Here is a 23,540-nt window from a genome sequence, read left to right as displayed (position 1 = left end):
TAGGGGTATATAAGGTATACATTAATCTCGTGGGTACGAGATTAGGTATACATTGTTATATAGGGCTAATTATTTAAACGGGTGGAAATACATTATAATTTAAATACACTATAATAGGAGATACATGAAGTATCTACGGTTTGGCGGGAATGAGATCATCAAGATGGCAGACTGACCATACAAGCTCTGTCCCCGCCAGTGCATTTCACCTAAATTTCGAGCTGACCTCGGTGCTTATTGGTTTTATTTCTGTTTTTTTCGAGAGACGTTTTCTTTACAAATGGTTGTTTCCGGTCAGGACCAAAAGCGGAATCTTCCGTGGTAAGTTGTTACTGAAAGGGTTTCAACCTATTGCGGCTCATTTGGCTTCTTTGTCATCCACTGCCGAGCAAAACGAGCCACCAATATAGCAGACTCCAATATTCATATGACTCCTTCTTTCACCTAGTACCGAGCCAAATGAGCCACCAGTATAACAGATCCCAATATTTATATGACTCGTTCAGGTTCTTTCATCCACTGCCAAGCCAAACGAGCCATTACTTACATAGGTCTCGAATGTGGCCCTGTATTCTGTAATTGCTCCAACGCAGCCACTTTTCAGAGTCGATAAAACAGTAGTAATATACAGCAAACCCCAGTTGTGTAAAGGCCGGATAACTTTATAATTATCCAGCAGATAAGTCAGTTTTTGCATGTGCAATGATCCGTAGTGGTGTTACTAAACACAAGAATGGAACGGAACGGAATAATACCGGAATGAGGCGGATTAGCACCGGAATGAAACGAAATAAGCAAGAATGGTACTGAAATATGCCTGAACGAGCCGGAATGAGGCGGAATGACACTCAAATAAACTGGAATACAGCGGAATGAAAATGCCAAAATTTGGTGTTTTAGTTACCGATTTTCGGTTGTAATGCACTTATCAGCGGCTTTCCCGGGGGTCGACCCCGGGGACATTCCCGGGGAATTGAAATTTCATACAACCAAAACTTTGCGAAAACCCGTGGGTTGCGGGCAAGACAAGAGTTACAAAGTCCCCACCCCCGGGCATTTGTAAATACATGATTTTTTAAACACTGTTTATGGATAAACAACAAAATACATTTGAAGTTTTTGAATTTCCCTTATTTTTTAGAACAGTTAAAACATACGTTGTATATATCCTCTCATCTTGTTGGCTTTCCTTTGCGATATATTAACACATGGTCCATGATACCAAACCTTGCAGTTTTGTGACTTCCCATCACATTTAATCATAAATCTAGATAGATAGAAAATAAAAGTGATTAAGATCATGATCAGGATCTGAAAGTGAAAAGTTGCCAATAACTTTTACCCATATTCTGTCTCTTGGTAGTAGCACCACAGTTGATCCTCGTGTACTTCATCCTGCGCATCATCCTGTTCTTCATTCCTGGATTCTGTCAACATGAAAGAAAAAGACTGTCACTATGTAATGAATAGAAATGCAAACCACAGGAAAGAATTACCTCTCTGTTGTTTTTTTGCTTTTCGTGTAGCTGCAGCTTTTTTAGCACCACTTTTTCTTGCCTCCTTAACTTTGTCGAGGTGATTTGACCACATTTCTATTTCACTGGTGGGAAGCAAAAGCTGCTTGGCAATTTCCTCATTGTTCTTGTGTTTTCCGTTCAAGGATTTAAAAGTTGAACTTGGAAGTTGACTGTAATTCACGTTTCCATGTATATTAAAATCTTGTAAATGCTTTTCTGCACTTAAATAATGCCCAACACAATGCCCAGCACATACTTTGCAATCTTTACCTCCCCACGGTCTTTGTGGATCACAGATTGGAATGGGTAAGTAAGAAAGAGGTGGACTACCACTGTACCATGTGTAATCCTTCTCAGGTTTCCCTGCTTGAGAAACTGGATAAGGACAACTTGTTTCATAACAAGGTAGAAGTTGAAAAACATACTGCCTGGGTAGATTCTTGACCATATGTCTATTGCGCAGATTCCAAAACACAAGTTTTGGTTGAAATTTTTGAGTAAACAATTCCATACAAAGTTCAAAGTAAACAATTGTCAATTTCTGGGTGTATAGTAAGCGAAAGAGAAAGTATTTAAACATAAAATTCCGCCATCGTGACTTCTGATTCGCTCTCGATTGGACTCTGATGGCTTGCTATATAAAATTCTACAAATTATCAGTCTACTCTCACCTTTTAAAACAAAATCTTCAAAATTGTTGGCAACCACGGATTTTTTTTGTCTCTGTTGGCACCCCAGGCTTTGTAGATTGGCATTGTGAAAATTTTATTACCATAAGAAAAGCCAGCAATAAAGCAAAACACAATATTTTTCATACAGCACGTGTTTTGGGCCCATAATAATCAACTTTACACAGGAAGCCCAAACGCAACAAAACCCCGTGGGACAGTCCCGTGGATATCTGCATAAAGACTAAATTCCTTCCAATCCCCCCCACACCGAGGGATGAAAGAAGAACCAAAATACACCAATCCTTTGCTAATCCCCTATGTGCCCTGGGGTCGACCCACGGGAAAGCCACCGATAAGTGCATAACGGTCAGCTCTTGTTGTGTCACGTGATTCGCTAAGGGAATTGCATGTGTTTTAAGCCTTTTGTAACATTTAGAGCACTTCGGTCATGAGAAAAATTTGATAGGTATATCCGTCGCTAAATGAATAATTATTTGTTGTGGCAGTAATAGGCCGTTACTTAATGCAGGGACGGAATGGAACGGAACGGGATATACCAGAATATGCCAGAACGAGGCGGAATAACACCTGCAGAACAAGGCAGAATAAACCAGGAGAACACCAGAATAAAGCTCATTAGAGTAGACCTGAATGACAAGGGAACAAACATAATTTTTCATCATTCTAGACTATGAATGAATGAGTATGCAGAGACTGACAGAAAAAATAATTACATTAAAGGGGAAGTAACAGACTTGGAACCAGTCACAGTACATTCTCACAATTTGCACAGCGGTCCACTCACTTTTGTTCAGCAGAAGAAAAGCAAAAGTATTTTTCATGTACATGTATATATAATTATTATCAGCGATTGATCTTTTTTCTGTGCTTGTGACTCTTCTTTCTTCAAACAAGGAAACACTGCGTTCAGGTTAGATGGCATTATTGCCAACAATTGGGAAGAGAAAAAAAGTTTTCGGTTTGCACAAGTCAGTTTCTGCATGTGTCCATAACGTGTGGGTTGTGGGAAGGGGGCAAGCAGCAACGGTAATTAGTTTGTGGTTTGCTGAACATGATTGTGATTGGTCAATGTACAATTGACCTGAAAATGTTCATGGGTTTTCTGACTCGCACTTGCAATGAAAGCGTCCTCCAAGATCCATAGAAAATAACAATTAGAATAACATTCTGTTTCTCTTGCTACTGTATTTGTTCACGAAAAAAATATTACTTCCACAACAAATAATAATCCATTTAGCGACGGATATACCTGGCAATTTTTTCTTATGACCAAAGTGCTCCAAATGTTATAAAAGGAAAAAAACACATGCAATTCCCTTAGAGAATCACGTGATACAAGAGCTGACGGAAACAACCGAAAATCGGTCAGCACTAACTAAAACACCAAATTTTGGCATTTTCAGGTTAATTCCGCTATATTCCGGTTTATTGGGGTGTCATTCCGAAGTCATTCAGGCTCGTTCTGGAATATTCCCGTACAATTCTTGTTGATTTTGTTTCATTCCAGTGTTATTCCGCCTCATTCTGGTATACATGTATTCCGGTACCATTCTTGTTCATTTCGTTTCATTCCGGTGTTATTCAACCTCAAGGTTTAACAGTTAAGTATATTTTGCATTCTGGATAGTGACCTATCCACTGGATACAGGTTATCCAGCCTTAGAACAACTGGAGCCAGCATGGTAATTCCAACTTGATGCAAACATCAAGCATTCAACCTCTCTACTTGAAAAATATCAGTTATCTCAGTCATGTATACAATTTATTATTACCTTTGGCATAATTTAAATACAAGAGACAAGTAAAAAATGTTGTAAACAACAGAGAATATGTGACAGTTTTGTATGTGACAAGCATGGTGCAAAGGACAGCACCTCAGCTAGACAAACCAGTTCTCTAATGTACAAAATAATAACAAACTGTACAAATATTGAGGATATTTGTACTCGTTTCGTATGTTTTCTGTACAATAACTAAATTTACAGATGGTTGATGATGATGATAATAATAATAATAATGATATGTATTATTATTATTATTGCTATTATTATTATTATTATTATTATTATTATTATTATTATTATTACCACATTTTCCCGTGTATAAGTCAACCTTTTATGACCTCAAAAGAAGCTCCAAAAATCGCCCTCCACTTATACGCGGGTCAAAGATTTAGATCCAAGTTCCCGGAAAATAATTTATTCAAAATTAACATAATAATGTTGTCTTGGGCATAATGAATGCATTGGACAAAAGACTTTAAATGAATGTAAGCAGTTCAGTTGAAATGAAAAGGATTTGTCCAACTCTAAATGTTGAAGATACTCATAAGCACAAAAATGAAAAAGACACTGGAAATTTTCGTTTTCCAAAGGTGGAAAGCTCTAAAAGGCATTTCTGTTTCTTCAAATAAAACACGATCCCTCAACGGCTTAGTAACCTGGTGCAATACGTCATGTTATTCTTTATACAAACCTGGCTGATTTAAATGCTTTTGCAAACTTCGGATTGTTTGGTTTATGAGTTTTGTTTTGTTTGTCATGTGAGAAATTATAAGTCAAGGACCAATTAAACCTTGCACATTTCACATTGTTTTTGAAGTTATTTTATATCATTGACTCCTGCTTCTGTGATGTTGTGCTTATCCTCTAAAGCCCTTTTTCCTTGAACAACGAAACAGGTTAGTTTGAGGTTTACATGTTCAATTTTCTGAGACCCTTTTTAAAACTCAAGGCCAAAATGCCTGCATATACAACAACTGCTGAACCACAAAACTATTAAGCGCTTGAGGCCCTGATTTTTTTGTGTATCCACAGTTCCAGAAATCGAAGAAATATACAAGATTAGTATGCCATGAATATTTAACAAAGAAATTAGGCAAATTGCTTTTTTTGCCATCGAAAATGGGTGGTCAACTTATACACGGGTAAATACGGTATTATTGTTATTATTTCTAAATAGGCTATCAAGTATTTGGTGAAACAAAGTAATCCATATCCCTTGAAAAAAAAAACAGTACTTGAAAAATCAACCTTTACAGTGACTGAGCTATAGTGGAAGCCATGTTGTGCTAACGAATCAGTATTGTTTTTCTTATCAGGGTTGAGAAATACAGACCCAACAGTTTAGAAGATTTGATTTCTCACAAGGATATAATCACAACAAGTAAGTCCAGTGACAAAAGTAGTTGTCAGGGAATTTGGTTAACAATTTGAAAGTACTTACTAACCACTGCTTCTGCATTTCTATACCAAAAAAAAAAGAAGATAGAAGTGCCTTTTTTTTGTAATTTCTGGCTGAATTGATTTAGAAAAAAAAATGTTTTTAAGAGGTAAATTTTTGGGTGTGATCTCCAACTTGTGCTACCTGTAGTAATGTCATAGATGTTATTGAACTAGCGTGAGGTCCGTACGACGAAAATATTGGTGCAGCTCCTTTTTTTTGCAAGTTTGTAAACTTGCAAAAAGGGAACACAACCAATACCGTAAACACCTGCAGATAAGCTGCACCTTTTTTCCAAAAATCATTGCTAGAAATCAGGGGTGCAGCTTTTCTGCAGGAACATTTGAAAAAGGCTGCTTCTGGTGTCCAGGTTTCCATCTTCGCATGAGATTTAATGCCTGGTTTGTACTTTCAGCTACATGTACACTGTATGAACATTCTGCTCACGTTCTCGTTGTAAATACATTTATAATTATGGAAAAACGTTGTTGAATGAAGAAATTCCTGTCAACAAATGCCAGAAAAAGATCAGTCATTATGTCAAAACTGGTAGAAACAGTGTTCATTATATTAAAGTGCTAAAATTGTGGGTGAGACTTTGAAGTATTTTGCGTTCCAAATAATGCACATAACGTATGTTAATAGTGAGTTTACATTAGTGGTTGAAGAAGACTTTTTAAGTCCAAAATTCAGGGTGCAGCTTACATGTATCTGCGGGTGTTTATAATAATGTATATTTTCCCAGTACGGACCAAACAAGCTTCTTCAATAAGGTTTTTATTATTATTGGCTCTCTTGCACAGGGCTTTCTGTTCCAGGAGTCTTGCCTCTTTACATGTACCGTAATTTCCGGACGATTACCCGCACGGCAGATTACCCGCAGCGGTCTATTTTTGTCACAAGGGGAAAAAACGTTCAACAGATTACCCCCGCACTGGCCTATTACCCTCACCCCAAAACCGAACAATTCTTGCAACTGTATTTTCGGGACAAGAACTCACAAACTTGGAGCGATGAATATTCCATGTTGTTGTTTACAAAGCAGAAGATCGATAGCATTTTCTGCTAAGAATTGGCTTTTAATAATGCAGCCTTAAACACTCTCCTTAGTCATTTCTGGTTTGTCTTGTTAAAACGACCTAAATATCCAATGTATTAACGCTAAGACTCGATAGAATACGAGTTGAAGGCCAACATCTTTACGATTGATCATTGAGCGCCATTTTGATAGGTTGAGAGAAAGTGGGGGCAAGTGTTAAAAATACCTGATGGGGTGGTGGTTAGGCATACTCAGGGGCAAAGACCGGGCCTATATAAGAAGTCGCTTAAAACGGGAAAATGCTCTATTACTCAAGCCAGGGGTAGCTAGGAACATTTCACTGATGCGCTGAACTATCCAGCAATTTTTTCACTGTAGTTAGTGTTTTGTTTACACACATGCCGACAATCACATTCTAAATAATTATGCGGTACCGTGAAATATGTCGGCATCTTGTTTTGTAGCTTTGAGCGTGCTTTCACAAAAAATGCTTTCAATCTTTCATATACAAAATTGAAAGGAGTGCAGGTGAGAAATGCTTTTAAATTAAGCGAAGAAAAAAGCAGTGAAATACAGTAATCACTTAAACACTATTGATTTGTTTTTCATTCAACTTGCATCGGCTTTCATTGAGGGCTTTTAGAACACTAGAATAACACATCACACAAATCTTGAATAGGAAGCGTTTTCAGATTGAACTACGGTAACAAACAAGCTTGGCAACACGCAAGTTTTAAGGAAGCATCAGTTTAGTTAATTAGTAAAGGTTTGAAATTATTTAAACAAGATCGTAAAAGATTTGTTTTGAACGGAAAAATTTGTGGCATCACAAAATAAACACATTCGCATCTTGTTACTTTTTCAGCATTGAATTGTGTCTCACGATAAACTCTTTCTTAAAATTGAAAAGGTGTGTTAAAGTGAGAAATTCGTTCTCATTTACTTTTAATTCGGTGACAAGTTGTGACATGGTCGAAGGGAAAGATTATTGTTTTTCATTCAATTTGCTTCGGCTTTCATCGAGCGGTTTTACAAAGACTACGGCAAATAAAGCATCATTTTAAAGATTGAATCAACGAACGAGGCAACACACAGATTTGAAGGAAGTGTTGGTTTAATTATCCTCATTTTAACTTGTTTCAATCTGTCAAATTCTTACCTGAGATTTAAAAATTATCGCATTACACGCACCTTCCTATTACCCGCAGCAACCGCGGTTTACTGGAAAATTAACGCATTACCCGCGGGTAATCGGCCGGAAATTACGGTACCTGCTTCTGTTAACGGCAGATTTGTATTTGAACTCTGGCATGCCTAAATAAAAAACATTTCTTGCTTTTTGGTTTTTACCTGTATGTTCAAGAAAATGGAAAGAAAATTTGGAACAGTTTGGCAACCTATGTATGCTGCTTTGTTACCAGTTCATCTTAGCGGTCTGTAATGCAAAATTCTGACTGTTCAGAGAACCAATCAGAGTTCTCCTTTTCATCTTGGACCAGTTTGCCTACATAATAATATTAATAATTATTATTTAATGTTATTGATAGTGCAAACCTGAAAAATGGGCATTAATATATTTATCTCCTTTGCACAACAGTCAAAAGGTTTATCGATGAAGAACGTCTTCCCCATCTTTTGTTCTATGGCCCACCTGGAACTGGAAAAACCTCCACCATTCTTGCTGTTGCCAAACAGATTTACTCCCCCCGTGAATTTAACTCGATGGTTCTTGAGGTAAACTCCTTTTCTTTGGATAAAAGTTGAATATTTATTACTGCATTATTAAATTTTTGTAAATGGATTGGGGTGATTATTGAGGTCACTTTTGTTTCTCTCAGTTATAACCCCAATGGTAATAATAATGATATATATTTTTTTTTTTGTAGACTAAAAAAAAGGAAAATTTCTATGTACATCCACTAGTAAAATATCTATAACTGTCAGGTCTAGGGAAGTCCTGCTTGACCCTTCTCTATTTCTAGATCACTATCTTTAGCATCTAATAATAATATTAATACTACTACTTACTTATCCTCATCGGGCCCATGAGGACTCTTAAGGCCGGCAAAATATAATAATAATAATAATTGGTGCCCTTGATTCCATTCCTAAGAATTTGCATTGCCACCTTGAAAGTCTTTGGATTAAAGAGCATGTCTTGACGTTTCAGAAATCAGAGCTGCTTGGTACAGCTACATGTACATGTAATACCCTGTGAAAGGTGCTCTCTGTCTGAGGTCATTGACTTGATCGAGAGAAAAATTTATGACAAGAGCTCCAGTACCAATGTTTACTGAGTGAAATAGATGATGATGATCATAATAATAATAATATAATAATAATAATAATAATAATAATAATAACAAAAACAGTTCAAGAACTGGAGATATGACAATTAGGTTGCACAAGTCATTCATTGAAATGTCAGAGATTTCAATAATGGCCAGGTAGCAGGTAGAACTACCCGCCTACGACGAGCCAAACACCTGCCTGAGAGCCTCTCCATCGGGCCAAAAAACTTAATCAGTATTCTAGTCATTACGAGAGGACTTCTCAATCATATCCACAAATTATAATTGTGTAATACTGTACATGTATGTACATGAAAGTTAAATTCAATCCTGTCTGTCTGGGAGTGTAATAATAGCTAGGCTTTGGCCATAAAAACGTCTTAAATGTACTGATCCATGTAAGTCGCTTATGGTTACTTGAAAATGAGCGATCATGTAAATACATTGTAGTAATTGCAATCAAGTTTTCTGTTATCATATTTTCGTCAAGAATCTCAACAATTTTAAAGAGGTCAAAGCAGATTAATCATTCAGAAGGTTAGTTACAGCTGGGATGAAATAATTATATTTTTGAAAGTGAAGATGAAGAATACTACAATAAACTGTAGTTAGTATCCATTTGTCTTCTTTTCATGCATGTTCGTGAGGTCTGAGTGTTTGCAATTTTTTCTGAAGCTATAGTATACAGTAATCATTTCCAGGGGTTTCAATAAGCGTTCAGGTACATGTACATGTAGTGGGTAGAACTACCCGCCTGTGACAAACTGAATACCCACCTGAGGACTATGCGATGGGGCATGATAAAGTTCATCATTACTTAACCCCCCTAAACGGGCCTAAACTGGCCATACTTATTGTAGTATTTTACTCTAACACCAGACGATTTTACTCATCAATGAAGAACCCCCACCTGGTCAGTGGGTTAAAGAAGAATGCCCCACAATCTTGCAAAATAAAAAAAAATGTAATAGGTGAAAATTAATTAATTATTTTAGTCCTGCCCATGCAAGTGTAAATTTGAATTAAAGTAAACACTATGCAAATTTAAAAAAGGTTGAAAATCATATCTAGATCCAAACAGAACAAAATGTGCCTGGTTCATACCCATACTTCTGATAGAGAGAGACTGGGTTTAAGCTCGTGAATTATGTAATGGCGGACAAAAGGCAAACGTGTTCATTATTTGCATAGATGTATTACTTTTTTGGTCATGAACTTCAACAAAAAAGGTCAAAGGAGGTTAATCCTTTAGAAGCTTACATGTACATGTAGTTACAGAAGAAAGGAAAGAATATTTTTTGCATGGCTAGACTTTGTAATCAATTAACTTTTTTTCGCTAATGTTATACGAAAGTTGTACTTGTGTAAACTGTTTGCCATTTAATTTTGTTAAGCTGTAAAAATAACTGCTACATATTTTTCAGTTGAAAATCAAGTAAGCAACACCTAGAGTATACATTTTGTGCAACAAAAAAATGCATTGATTAAATAAAATACAGGTCAGTACAGGCTTTCATGCTAATTAAAATTTTGTGTTTAATTTAAATTTGTTGAAAATAGATCTGGTGTTTTCAAAAAAATGGAGGGGAACCTCAATTTTGCCCCAGAATGCAGGAAAATGCATCTATGACAGCTGAATTTAAAATATTTCCAGGGAAGCATGCCCCTGGACCCCCTACAAGGAAGGGCCTTTCTTCCAATGAATCTACCCGCTTACATTACTTTAACTACCCACCTGATATAAATTTATGTTATTGAAACCCCTGGTAATAATGCTGAGAAAAGACCAAAGTTTGCCCCAAAATGCAGGAAAATGCACAATTCTCTGGGATATGCAGATTCATACGGATAGGCGACTGTCAGCGAACAAGCCTGATATAGTGATCAAGGACCATGCCAACTGGTGTTGCAAACTTATACATGTACATGTAGATAATTATATCAGTAGCATGTGACTGAAACACCTCAACAAATGTCATTGAAAAGCTCTCAAAATAAAAAGACCTTGAGATTGAAACTACTGTACGAGAATGTGGGGAATGAAGACAAAGAGTGTGCTGGTTATTGTTGGTGCACTGGGACTTATTAGAAAGGGAATGGACCAGAATTTAGAAAAGATGCCTGGAGCTAGTACATAACATCAATGAGCTGCAAAAGATCATCCTCCTAGGAATGGTGCACACACTCAGAAGGTTTCTGTCCATCAAATGAAAACCTTCCCTGGTACCTCAGGACCAAGGAATGGCTTCGGTTCTAGGGGAGTGTAGGAAGCAATTGATAGTGCTGAAATCGTTAATAATAATAATAATAATAATAATAATAATAATAATAATAATAATAATGATAATAATGAACTTCATTTTGATATCAAACCATACAATGAAGGTTGAGTTTTGCAGTGAGGGGAAAAAACCAGAGCACCCAGAGAAAAACCTCTCAAAGCAGATTTAAAAACCAACAAACTCAACCCACTTATGATGCTGAGTCTGCTCTCACCTCTGCGCCATCTCTTTTAATTGATGCCAGTAAAGTTTGACTATCAAGACGATACTAATAGACCTGCTTATCTTGAGATTGTTATTAGCTGGGTAAATTAAAAAAAAAAAACATTGTGCTTAATTTGTATTCATGAGATGTATAAGGGAACTGTGCACATTGATTGGCTGAGGTAATGATACCCAGTTGCAAGAGAAGCCATTCAATGTAAAGAGAAATAAAATTAGGTTCAGCATTATTGTTACCTTCTTATGGGTTAACAGATTCAGGAAGCAATCAACAGTCACAGTGAACTTGCCTTTCAAGTACATTTTCAACACAATGTTGAGCAGTTACATCTATGTTCAATTCCAGTTGCAACGTGTGTTAATGAAGTATTGTGATTCTTAAACATGAACTCTCCTATTGCAGTTGAATGCTTCAGATGATCGAGGCATAGGAATTGTCCGTGGAGCCATCCTTAGCTTTGCAAGCACAAGGACGATTTTTAAGTATGTCTACCTTCTGCTTTTGCAGGCTTCATATACATGCATGCTGCCTGTATACAAGTACTGTATGCAACTGCATGCCACCCATTCAAAAGACAAGTTGACTGTTAAACATTTGTTTTAAGAATAGTAGGCTTCTACATGTAGCTCAGCTAAGAACAATCTTAGATGGTTTGACTGAAATAGTCTTGTTGGTTAGTTAGACTACATGTAGCATCATAAACATAACTGAAATGAATTCAGCAGCTATTATAAAAATGCTCTAAGACTAGCAAAATGAAACCTATAGTAACTTTGTTGTGAACAAAGCAGAGACAAATATCTTAGACAACCTAACCCTCTCCCTTGTGAGAGGGACACCTGAAACCTTTTGGGGCCAGAGGGTTAACAACATCTACATAATATACTCAAAACTTTGCCCCTTTTTACCACAATTGCTTGTAATCTCACAGTCTGATTGGCTAATTTGCCGTTGTCGATAAGAGTTTAGACAACGCTGCTCGCATCATGCTTGCGTCAATTTGTCACGCAATGTAATAGCCAATCAGGAACGCTCATTTTGGGAAATAAACCAATCACATTGCGAGAAAGTTATAGACAACGCTTGCTCTTTCTTTGAGTTATGATTTTGGTCACGCTCTGAAATAAAAACTTTCTTTGGCGTTGAATATTGTGGTAAAAAACAAATTTGTTGTAGACTCACTCGGCTACGCCTCTGAGTCCACAACATTTTGACCACTGTGATGACGAGTATCGTTGTCGATAAGAGTACAGACAACGCTGAACCACTTTCGATTTGTAAATTAACCCGTTGTCTCCAGAGAGGTCCATGTATAGATTTTACTCAAGCACCAGATGATTTTATTTTTATGGTGTCTGCAGATCTGGTTTCAAGATTGTGATATTGGATGAAGCAGATGCTATGACTCAAGATGCACAGAATGCCTTGCGCAGAGGTACGAATTATTGCATAAGACGATGCAATTTACAGTGTAATTAAAATTAATTCAAGTTCATGGTCTTCTGGAGAATAACATATTGCAGACTCCCAGTGGAGATTTCTTAAACAGGGTTCAGCTAATCGATATTTTTAGAAACAACACAACACTTTTTAAATTTAAAAACATGTTTCGACAGAAACTTCTCTCATCTTCAGTTTAAATTACAAAGTACAGAGTTTTTTTTTTGTTTTAATAGTTTATTGAAAACACATTTTCGCATTTAAAAATGAATTACAATGTGTATTTACAATTTAAAAATTATATAAAATTTAAAAATTACATAAAAATGTAGATTCTAAGTATTATTATTAAAAGAAATAATTGCACTAGGAAAAAAGCTTCTTTTAAGCCGCTCCGTTCTACACTTATAATTTTATAGGGTTCTGTGAGTAGTTGTTGAATATATACAGGGTTCGCACGCACCTTGAAAGTCCTTGAAAGTCCTTGAATTTCAAAATAAAAATTCAAGGCCTTGAAAGTCCTTGAAAATTGCAGTCAGTGCTGGAAAGTCCTTGAAATTTGTAGCTAATTTCATCCAACATAGATTCTAGAGAGCCTTATGTGAAAATATATGCTACTGGCAGAAACGTAGCAACACCTTATAGTAAAAAACATGTAAAAACGATCATAATACCTATTGATTTTGCAGTGCGTGGAGTCCTTGAAAAATGGAAAATATGTCCTTGAAAGTCCTTGAAAAGACCTTGAATTTTTAGTCCAAAAAAGGGTACGAACCCTGTATATAGTGTGAACCAAAATGCTAATTAACTATATAAGAACAAAAGGAAACATGACAATGTAAAAAATTACAAAGAAAGTTTTAAATTAACTCGATAAAGTTGATGATTAAGTGTAGGTTTCTCTCATTAAATATGAATGGCTTCTTTTATCTTAAGTTGGAAGGTGGTACAAGCGTGATGTAGGATGCTGAAACAGTCATTAGAGCACAAAGTGCGGCAATGCTCAGAATTTTGTAAATGTTTAAAAACGTGCGAGGTCCTATCAGTGAAAGTGTGCTCACGTACGCGCGTGTTCCAAGTCATATATGCCGTTCTCCATAAAGGCTGTTCATTACTGAAAACAGTGTCCGGAATGGAAAACCAAATGAGAAAAGCACCTGTATCTTTCTGAAGAAATTCACTTCCATAGGGTATTGAGGGAAAAATGGTTGTCCAAGTCTTAAGCTTGGGTTGTCGAGCCAACTTTTCCTTCAAAATTTAGGGAAAAGCCCCTGCCGTATGGGATGTTGTCGTACTGTCAAATGGATCTGTTCTTAACTGCATGGATATTAGGTATTTTATCAAAATCTTGGAAAAGTGACTGTAAGGGTTGTAAATTTTAATGCTCAATCCCTTGAAATGATGAATTATAGAATGAAGAATTTTAATATGTTAATTCATGGACCTTTGTCACCCAGTGGCCAATGATGCTAGTCAAAGACGATAGAGTTCCTCCCACAAGCCTCTATTTGATGTGTTTGGAAGGGGCGTTACTAAACACAAGAACGGAATGGAACGGAACGGAATATACCGGAATAAACCGGAATATGCCGGAATGAGGTGGAATGACTCTGGAATAAAACCAAATGACACCGGAATGAAACGGAATGAACATGAATGGTACCGGAATATACCGGAACGAGGCGGAATGACACGAGAGTAAGGGAGAATAAACCACAAGAACACCAGAATAAAGCTGATTAGCGTGGACCGGAATGACGAGGGAACAAAACGTAATTAATTTTTTCATCATCCCAGACTGTGAATGAATGAGTATGCAAAATAGAGAGACTGAAAGAAAAAAAACAGTTTACATTAAAGGGGAAGTAACAAGGCTTGGAACGAGTCACGATAATTATGTTCTCACAATTTGTTCTCACTTTTTGTTCCGTGGAACAAAAGAAAAAATATTCTTCATGCATATATATTATCAGCGATCGATCTCTATTCTGTGCTTCTGACTCTTCTTTCGTCAAACAAGCAAACACTGTGTTTAGGTTCGATGGCAACAATCGAGAAGAGAAAATGAGTTTCCGGTTTGCGGAAATCTGTTTCCGTAGATCTCCATCACGCGTCGGCCGTGGGAAGCAGGCAAGCAGCAACGGTAATTAGTTTTTGGTTCACTGAACTTGATTGTGATGGGCCAATACACAGTTGACCAGTCAGAAGGCAGAAACAACCGAAAATCGGTCGGCACTAAATAAAACACCAAATTTTGGCATTTTCAGGTTCATTCAGGTTTATTTGGGTGTCATTCCGCCTCATTCCGGTATCATTCCGGCTCGTTCCTGTACATGTATATTCCGGTACCATTCTTCTTCATTCCGGTGTTTTCCGCATATTCCGGTTTCTTCCGGTATATTCCGTTCCATTCCGTTCCGTTCCGTTCCAGTGTTTAGTTCACGCCCTGTTTGGAAGCAAGTTCAGGGGTGCAAAACAAGAGTTTTCAGTCCCGCAGAACTCAAAATGGTCTCCATGTCAAAAAATCCCATAGCACATCATTAGTTAATTGTATTAATAAATCTTTTATTTTATCTTGTTAAGCTGTAGTTTAATTGCTAAGAGTCTTAAGTCTCAGCTTTTGGTTGTGGACTATCCCACACGCTTATAGCTTTAATTGTCATTGCGTTAAATAAAGGAAGAAGATAGATAGATAGACTTGGTATAAGTGAGCCGCAAAAGTTCCTGCAGTTTGCTGATTGCTTCACAACTTGCTGGCAGTACATGCACTGCAGTTAGGTCCATTTTAGTCTAAGCAACGTATCTACATGTAGATGCTGTAGTACCCAAAAATCGACAATGAATTCATGAGCAGCACCCGATTTACTTGTCAGTTTTTAATTGCCAATGTCCACTAGTACTGTGAAATTAACAATAAGTAATTTGCAGCAGCTGAGTATTTTTCCGTGTTTTGAATATCTGCAGCTTGTGCAAAACATTGTCAGATAGGAAAATGCCAGAGGCAATAATTAATACATGTTATAATAGACCTTTTTGCAGATACGGCGGCCATTTTGTTTTCTATTGTTTCGAAAGACATTATGGGATGCTCAGGGGGCAAATTAATGTGTATTTGCCCCCTGGGCATCCCATAATAGCTATTCGAAACAATAGAAATCAAAATGGCCGCCGTATCGGTAAAAAGGTCTATTAGGATAGTACGCGCGCACTCATTGGTCAATAGCTGTGTTTAGGTGAAAGTATGTAAATACGGCTGTGACATCACACGAATTTTGATTGGTTATGTGTTGTCAGACACGCATTTTGGTTGGCTGGTAGGAAATATGAGCGTGTATCAAGGAGATGTGTTTCAATCAAAAAGTAAAAAAGCTTTCATTTGTCGAATTATTTTTGAGAAATATTTTTATAATAATAATAATAAAAGCAAGAGAAGACTTTTTTCCATGTTTACATAGCCTCGTCTAAACACTCGGGGATTTGAGAGAATTCTCGACAGTTATGCAAACCCTTGACAGCGTCTCGCGTTTGGATAACTGTCTGAAACTCTCCCAACTCCCCCTCGTGTTTAGGTGAGGCTATGTAAACACGGAAAAAGTCTTCTATTGCTTAATTATTATCACAAGTATGTAGGCAATGGATGCCATTTTCAAAATGCCGAAACTTAAACCCAGACTTCCATGAAAAACCTTAGGGCATACTATGGACTATGGGATATTCAAGCTCGATCACCATGTGATTACATCTCAACGTGGCATGCATTTAATCGCAGGGGGTTTGCTAATGAGCAACCAAATTCACAGGTTTTGCTGCCCATCTTTTGAAACAAGGACAACCTGTGTTTTTTCTTTTTGTTCATTTCAAGTACTGATACTATTTTTAGTTTATATTCTGCACATGTTTGTTACCAAACCAACAATGTGCGTTTCTTGCAGTGATGGAGAAATTTACTGAGAACACAAGGTTCTGTTTGATTTGTAACTACCTCACTAAGATCATTCCAGCACTTCAGTCACGCTGCACACGGTTTCGGTTTGGGCCTCTTGACAATGAGCAGATGACATCTCGGCTTCAACATGTTATCAGCACCGAGGGGTGAGTTTGGTGATACACAACATCTCCGAAATGATAATTGATGTTACATATAATTGTGTCCAGAAAAGTACGGAATTAGATGCAGGACAATTTTTGATACGCGTTACAAAGTGTTCCCTTGAGTATATTACGATACGTGTACATGTGCAATTTCCTGTACATAATTTATCAATGGTGAATAATTTTGGGGTTCAGGAACAGCTGTGATTATTATTAATTTTTAATGAGGTTAATCAATGTGCAATACATCACCAATCTCTCCTTAGTTTTGGACTTTGCTTTGATTTGTGTTAATTTGTTGATTTCAGTTTACAATGTCCCCAATTAGTTAGTGCTCCAGCACTAGAAGACTAGACATTTGAATAAATTTCTTTTCCTGTTCTTTTCCTTTCCTTATCTCCCTTGCAATAAGAATCTACTGACACTGAGAAACCTTCAAATTAGATTCTTCTTAACAAGGTCAAGTGATTATATATATGAACTGCAGTTATCAAGTGGTTGCGAAGACAGCCAATCTCGACCCCGCAGCTCTTCTCTTGGCAAGAGCTCTGGGGAACCTTGAATCATAGTGTCTTCTCATTGGTTTTCGTAAAGAACAATCAAAAGCGTCTCAAATAATTGGTGCATTTATGTTAGCACGAGGAGTGAGTAGGCGCCGTAAGGTTCAAATAGCCAATCATTTACGTCGTGTAATGGTCACTAAACGACACGTGCGGTTACCAAGTTGAACATCAAAAAACGATCCACCATATTGAAAAAATTTTGAACAACCTGAAGAAGACCAGTAAAACTGATCGAAACGTCGATTTTTATAGACATTTTAACCTCGAAAAATCCCGAAAATAGCCAATTTTTGGGTATAAAAGCGCAACGGCTCATGTTCTCCTACATACATTTACATGTAGAATTTCCCAGAGCCTCGGGTTGATCCGAGACTCTGGTGACGACAATGCATGCGAAGACATCGTTACTAATCCAAACTTAAGAGGAATGTAAAAATCATTAATTTTCTTTTGCAATTTCCTTGAGGTTATTTGCAGTTCATCCTCAGTCAAGTTATCTGGGGTTAGTAGCCACCATGGGTTTTCTGACCATGGTGGCCAAAAAAAGGATAGGTAAAAAGGTTACTAGTGAAAGGAGAACTTCAAGCAACAGTTCTGGGAAAATGAATTCTCTTTAACCAGGCTTTTAGGTACCAAGGTTTTTCATCATCATCATCATGAGGTCAGGCCTGCTTGTCATATTCGTAACATATTCATCCCTGTTATGACGAACGACAACGTTTCATTTGAAGAAAAACATGTGACAAATGATTGCAATATCACGTGAAAATCGACGCACGATAACTCGCGTGTAAGCTCGTCAAATGGAATAACAATTCCCACCAATTTTGCAATTTATTACATTTGGTAATTCCTCTTTCCTGCTCCAGTATCTGCACCTATAAATTGGTCTAGATATATGTTCCTTAGCTTTCCAGGCGTGTGTCGTTCATGTCTTGGCTTCCAGAGTAAAGCATCACTCAGTTGCCGAATCCTTGTAACTGCACCATCTTTTTCATACATTCGACTGTAATTTGGCTTTAAAAATAATGATATGTTATGCTATCGTTATAATTATAGCAGTTTGTAAAATTGTCATTTCATCGTTCTGGTCTGTGCCTAGTGTAAACCATCCTTTACTTGTCAATACATGAATGGAGGGTAGGTGCCATATAGCAAATATGAGGCGATTTTCAAAGCTAGCGGTTCACCGTCTTAAAAGCACCACAGCTATCCCAGGTCGTCAATTAAGTTGTTCAGTTTCATTGAAATGCAATGTTGGTACGGTGTAACTGGTTTTCCTAATATTTTTAGAGTGCAAGTTTCTGACGATGGCATTAAAAGCTTAGTGAGATTGGCAAGCGGCGACATGCGAAAGGCTCTTAATATTTTGCAGGTCAGTATAATTTTTGACTTTTCATTATCATTATTGGGCGAGTCTCCTGAGAAACTGATGGGCTGTGTTAGTTAAGTGGTTCATTTATGAGTGGATGCAGTAGAAGGAGAATGGTATGAAGTAACAGGATAACTGTCTGACCCAATTTTTTTTGCGACTGTAATAGCCACTAAGAGGAAACTTTAGCCGAAGAATTCTGAGATCACTGATACCTACTGAACACCAAAGTATTATTACCATTATAATCGTCATCACCATCGTCTTCTTCTTCTTCTTCTTCTTCTTCTTCTTCTTCTTCTTCTTCTTCTTCTTCTTCTTCTTCTTCTTCTTCTTCTTCTTCGTCTTCGTCTTCGTCGTCGTCTTCGTCGTCGTCTTCGTCTTCGTCTTCTTCTTCGTCGTCGTCTTCTTCTTCGTCGTCTTCTTCTTCTTCGTCTTCGTCTTCTTCTTCTTCTTCTTCTTCTTCTTCTTCTTCTTCTTCTTCTTCGTCGTCGTCGTCGTCGTCGTCGTCGTCTTCTTCTTCTTGGTCGTCTTCTTCTTCTTCGACGTCTTCGTCTTCTTCGTCTTCTTCTTCTTCTGTCACCGTCTTTTTTCTTGTTTCTTCAGCATCTCCTTCCTTCCTCCATCCGCAAATGTATAGGTGATAAGGACTATAAACTGTAGGCCCGGTGCTACTCTCTTTAAATAAAGTGTTTACTATCACCATCATTATCATTGTTCACAACACAGTTGCTGTTGATATCATCCTCAGTCAGCAAGACTTCTCAGTTCTGACTCTTTCACTTTCAAGTATTCATGTCATTTGCAGAAAGGCAAGCTATTGCGTGCTGGTTCCATCCCAATTAGTTCTTTTTCATATTTCTTGGGATGGCCCCTAGTACCTCATTCACAACTGATAATACTGACCACTTTAAATAAATTACACAACAACTTCATCTCAATCATGATGGCCAGGCCATTGCACTTATCCACTTACTCAGTGGTTCTTTGTTTGCAGAGTACAGCCATGGCATTTGACACAGTGAATGAAGAAAATGTCTACTCTTGCACCGGGCAGCCACTCCGATCTGACATTGCAAATATAGTAGAGTGGATGCTGAATGAGGATTTCACCACTGTATTCAACAGTATCCTTGAGTTTTCGACTAACGTCCGTCAACATTTAAGGTAGATTACAAATACCATGGCTCCTCTTTCTTTCAGTCCATTGAAGTGACGCAAAATGTACATGCACGTGTGGGAGCCTTGAGTCTCAACATTTCACGTTGCCATTTTGCGTCCTGATGTGTACGGACTGAGCGGAGAGGGGTGCTCGTTTTCGTGGAGAAATGTTTTGTAATAATAATAAAATCAGCTGTCCAGTTATTACTTCTATCTTTCTACCTATGCGTTTCTTAAAGATGTGCATTTAGCAATGGTGATTCGAAGATATTTGGAAAAAAAATCCGAGTGCTACAGAGCGTACGACATTCCGATAACCGAGTTCGGATGTTTTACCTCTGGGCTGTGGGAGATTCGTGGGAGCAGGCCATAAAACTAAGTTCGGCCGTCCAGGTAACTAATAGGGAGCTTAAGCAACGACAACGGCGACGGCAACGAGAACGTCACAAATTTGCATATTTAGTGGGTAAAAACAATAGCCTTGCACGCCCTGCACGTGCGTTTTTCACTTTTGTCCATTTTTTGTCCATTTCGTGGCCGTCGTCAGCAAAACAACAACGTGAAATAGCCAAGTTTTTGGTTTTATGAAGAACGTCAGCACTTGAGGATTAAAGGTGTGCAGTACAGGGTATTCCCAGACGGGCTGACCCATCCATATATTAGGGAGCTTAAGCAACGACGACGGCGACGGCAGCGAGAACGTCACAAATTTGCATATTTAGTAGGCAAAAACAATAGCTTTGCACGCCCTGCACGTGCGTTTTTCACTTTTGTCCATTTCTTTGCCGTCGTCAGCAAAACTACAACGTGAAACAGCCAAATTTGAGGTTTTATGGCCAACTTGAGGATAAATTTTCATTTTCTGCCCTAAATTGAGCGCCATTCCTACCAGCGTCATTTTTGAGGAACTACCACACCCCCGTCATATTAAAAAAGTTGAAATAGTAACGAAGCGATTACAACAACGCGAATTTATATTTTGAGATGACGTTCTCGTTGCCGTCGCCGTTGTCGTTGCTTAAGCTCCCTGTTAAGCCTGCTCGACGGGACTTATCTTCTGTGAACAAACGAGGACTAGTGTTTTCTTTTGGTAAAGCGGTACACCGGTTGGATGATGCCTTTAACCCTCTAATAGAAATCATGAAACTGAAGACTCTTAAAGGCCTGGCACTTCAAGATATTCTCACTGAAGTACATTTGTATGTCCACAGAGGTCAGTTAACTATGATTTTGTCCATCAGTTCATCTACTTTACTTATCTTGTAAACAACAACAAATAACTGATTTCACGTTAGAATTAGAATTTATAACATTAAACTAAGGGAAATCAGACAAAAATGGTACGGGTGCTGGCTACACGAACTGAAATAACCCGAGTTTAGAATGCCAGGCTATCTCATGAGTGTAGACGAGTGTACAAAGCATGTGGAAGTACCGTCGGAGACCTGGACAAAGTGACTTCAAGGCGATAGCGAACAGACACCGAAGTGACCCAAGATGGTTTAATATTACTAGAAGGGAAGACACTTAAGTTAATTGCCTTGAAAATGACGTACCATCCAGATTTTTGTCAAACTTGGCACAATTGATATTCATGCGTAGGACATTTAAAAATGCAATAAAAAGATAGGGTCACCGTGCTTGTTTTCACGCTGCCTGCCCTTTATTCTAAGTGTTTTTCACCGAATTACGCGAAAACCGGAAAAATTGTTGTTATGTTGCAAAAGCTACTGACTATTACTGAAAACTACTTGTTTGTCCGGGCTAAAATCTTTCAGTAAAGTGATTTCAAATTGCTCGATCTTGCAAAGAAATTTAAGCAAATTGGACCGCTACATCATCACCTCACACTCATTGTCTGGATCCAAATGCAGTTTCACGTCATTTAAATATAAATACTACAACTTCTACTATCCAACTTGTTTTCTCCTTAAAATATGTTTTCCGTGTACCTATTACGAGTACATAACACCATTAAAAAGGAGGAGTCACCGTGCTTGTTCAGGAGAAAATAGCCATTCCTTGACAGATTAAGCTTAGCGTCAACGAAAATCCGCCATTTTATCAATGTGCGCGAGCTAATGCGCGTGCCAATGACGCAAGAAATCATGCGCAGTAGGGGTGCGCAGTGCAAAACCAGAGGCATCACCTTAAGTTCACCTCTCATTGTAGTGGGTGTTCTGTGGCCTGCGTAGCAAGCGTTTCCGTGCATTTTCAAAGGCTTGGCTGCGGGGCTACAACATCGAAAATCGTACATTAAAACTCTTGCTATCTATAGTGCAAACCTGTTGTTTCATCCTTTTCGCAGTGAATTTTCCACAGACGATCCGAATTCATTTGCTGCAAAAGATGGCAGATGTTGAGTAAGTTGAATTGAGTTAAGTAATTCCCTTTCATTTGGAAGTTCTCCATTTGCTTGCAAAGTTCTGGGTGTAAAATTGTCATCTTACTGTTTCAGGTACCGGCTGGCAGCAGGGACATCTGAGAAGATTCAGCTCAGTTCTTTGATAGCGGCTTTCCAAGTCGCTAGAGATATGGTTACTCCTGATTCATAGCCCATTGCTTATTCTGTGTGACCCAAACCGCTGACTTCCTCTAAAATCGCAAAATTTTGCCTTAATTTACAAGCGAGTAAAACATGTCCTCAAAGAAAAACTCTAATTGAATGAATTCTTCTTTTCCTTAAAAAAGCTATCGAAAGCTATTGCTTATGCCAACCGCTTCAGCACGAAGGAATCAAGACCTTGAACAACAGGCAACTCCGGGCGACATTTCTTTTTTTGAGGGGGTGGAGACCTGTAATATGTCTTATATCTATATAGAGTCAATAAGCAATAAAAAAGTTTATCCAAACGTCTTGTAAAGGGTTTAAATTGACATTATTATGAACCGTTCTTGAATGTCAACAAGGGGAGAAACGATCCTCACACTTATCTGGGACAATACAATTATTTGAGCAATGATCTCTGGCTTCAAGAGAATTCAAACCCATGACCTCTGCGATGCCGGTGTAATGGTCTTTCAACTGAGCTATGAAGCCGCTCAGTTCCCATGGGTTGGAATCCCGTTGGAACCACCTGAATTTTTCAGGTGTCTATAAGAGACAATTGCTTTAATTGTCCCTTCAAAGTGCGAGGATCACTGCTACATTTCGTGCATAATCCACACTTCAAATATATACATTTCTTTCATTCATTGAGGCCTTTCACGGGAACAAATGAGCCCAACAAATTAAACCTACTGTCTCCCAACTGTACGGCTTCATAGCTCAGTTGGTGGAGCATTGCATCGGCATCGCAGAGGTCATAGGTTGGAATCCCGTTGGGGCCAACTGAATTTTTCAAGTGTCTATAAGAGACGATTGCTTAAATTGTCCAGATAAGAGCGAGAATCATCTCTCTACGTCGTCTACAGTCTAAACTTGAAACGTATACATTTATTTAATAGACCTTATTCACGATTGCCGCCATGTTGGATTTGCTATTATCATGCAAATTAGCTACACAAACAATACAAGCTCGAGAGGTTATAACGAACACCTAAGCCACACAGATGATTTGTTTCACGTTCATTGAATGTTTATCACCTAAGCAGTAAAATACAATCATTACACAAGTTACTTCGACGTTTTTTTTAGTGAAAAATG

General features: G+C 37.9%; 1 protein-coding gene across 2 annotated transcripts; it reads left to right on the top strand.

The window, feature by feature from the left end:
* Window positions 1-137: 137 nt before the first annotated feature.
* Window positions 138-22,747, top strand: LOC138046237 (replication factor C subunit 5-like). 2 transcript variants are annotated; one of them, XM_068892916.1, is made up of 11 exons: window positions 138-321; window positions 5,310-5,374; window positions 8,068-8,204; window positions 11,669-11,748; window positions 12,628-12,701; window positions 16,639-16,798; window positions 18,655-18,736; window positions 19,731-19,860; window positions 21,030-21,107; window positions 22,203-22,257; window positions 22,353-22,747. In XM_068892916.1, the coding sequence occupies exons 1-11, from the start codon at window positions 281-283 to the stop codon at window positions 22,447-22,449; spliced, it is 999 nt and encodes a 332-aa protein (XP_068749017.1). In that variant the 5' UTR covers window positions 138-280; the 3' UTR covers window positions 22,450-22,747. The 2 variants fall into 2 exon arrangements, with proteins under 2 accessions (XP_068749017.1, XP_068749016.1); XM_068892915.1 differs by lacking the exons at window positions 21,030-21,107; window positions 22,203-22,257; window positions 22,353-22,747 and adding an exon at window positions 20,134-20,508 and having other exon boundaries at window positions 19,731-19,900.
* Window positions 22,748-23,540: the final 793 nt, after the last annotated feature.

Source organism: Montipora capricornis, chromosome 4, assembly GCF_036669925.1.
Source record: "Montipora capricornis isolate CH-2021 chromosome 4, ASM3666992v2, whole genome shotgun sequence".
In the NCBI taxonomy this organism is placed as follows: domain Eukaryota; kingdom Metazoa; phylum Cnidaria; class Anthozoa; order Scleractinia; family Acroporidae; genus Montipora; species Montipora capricornis.
The sequence above is the reverse complement of the archived record's forward strand: the minus strand, read 5'-3'. Positions and strand labels throughout refer to the sequence as shown.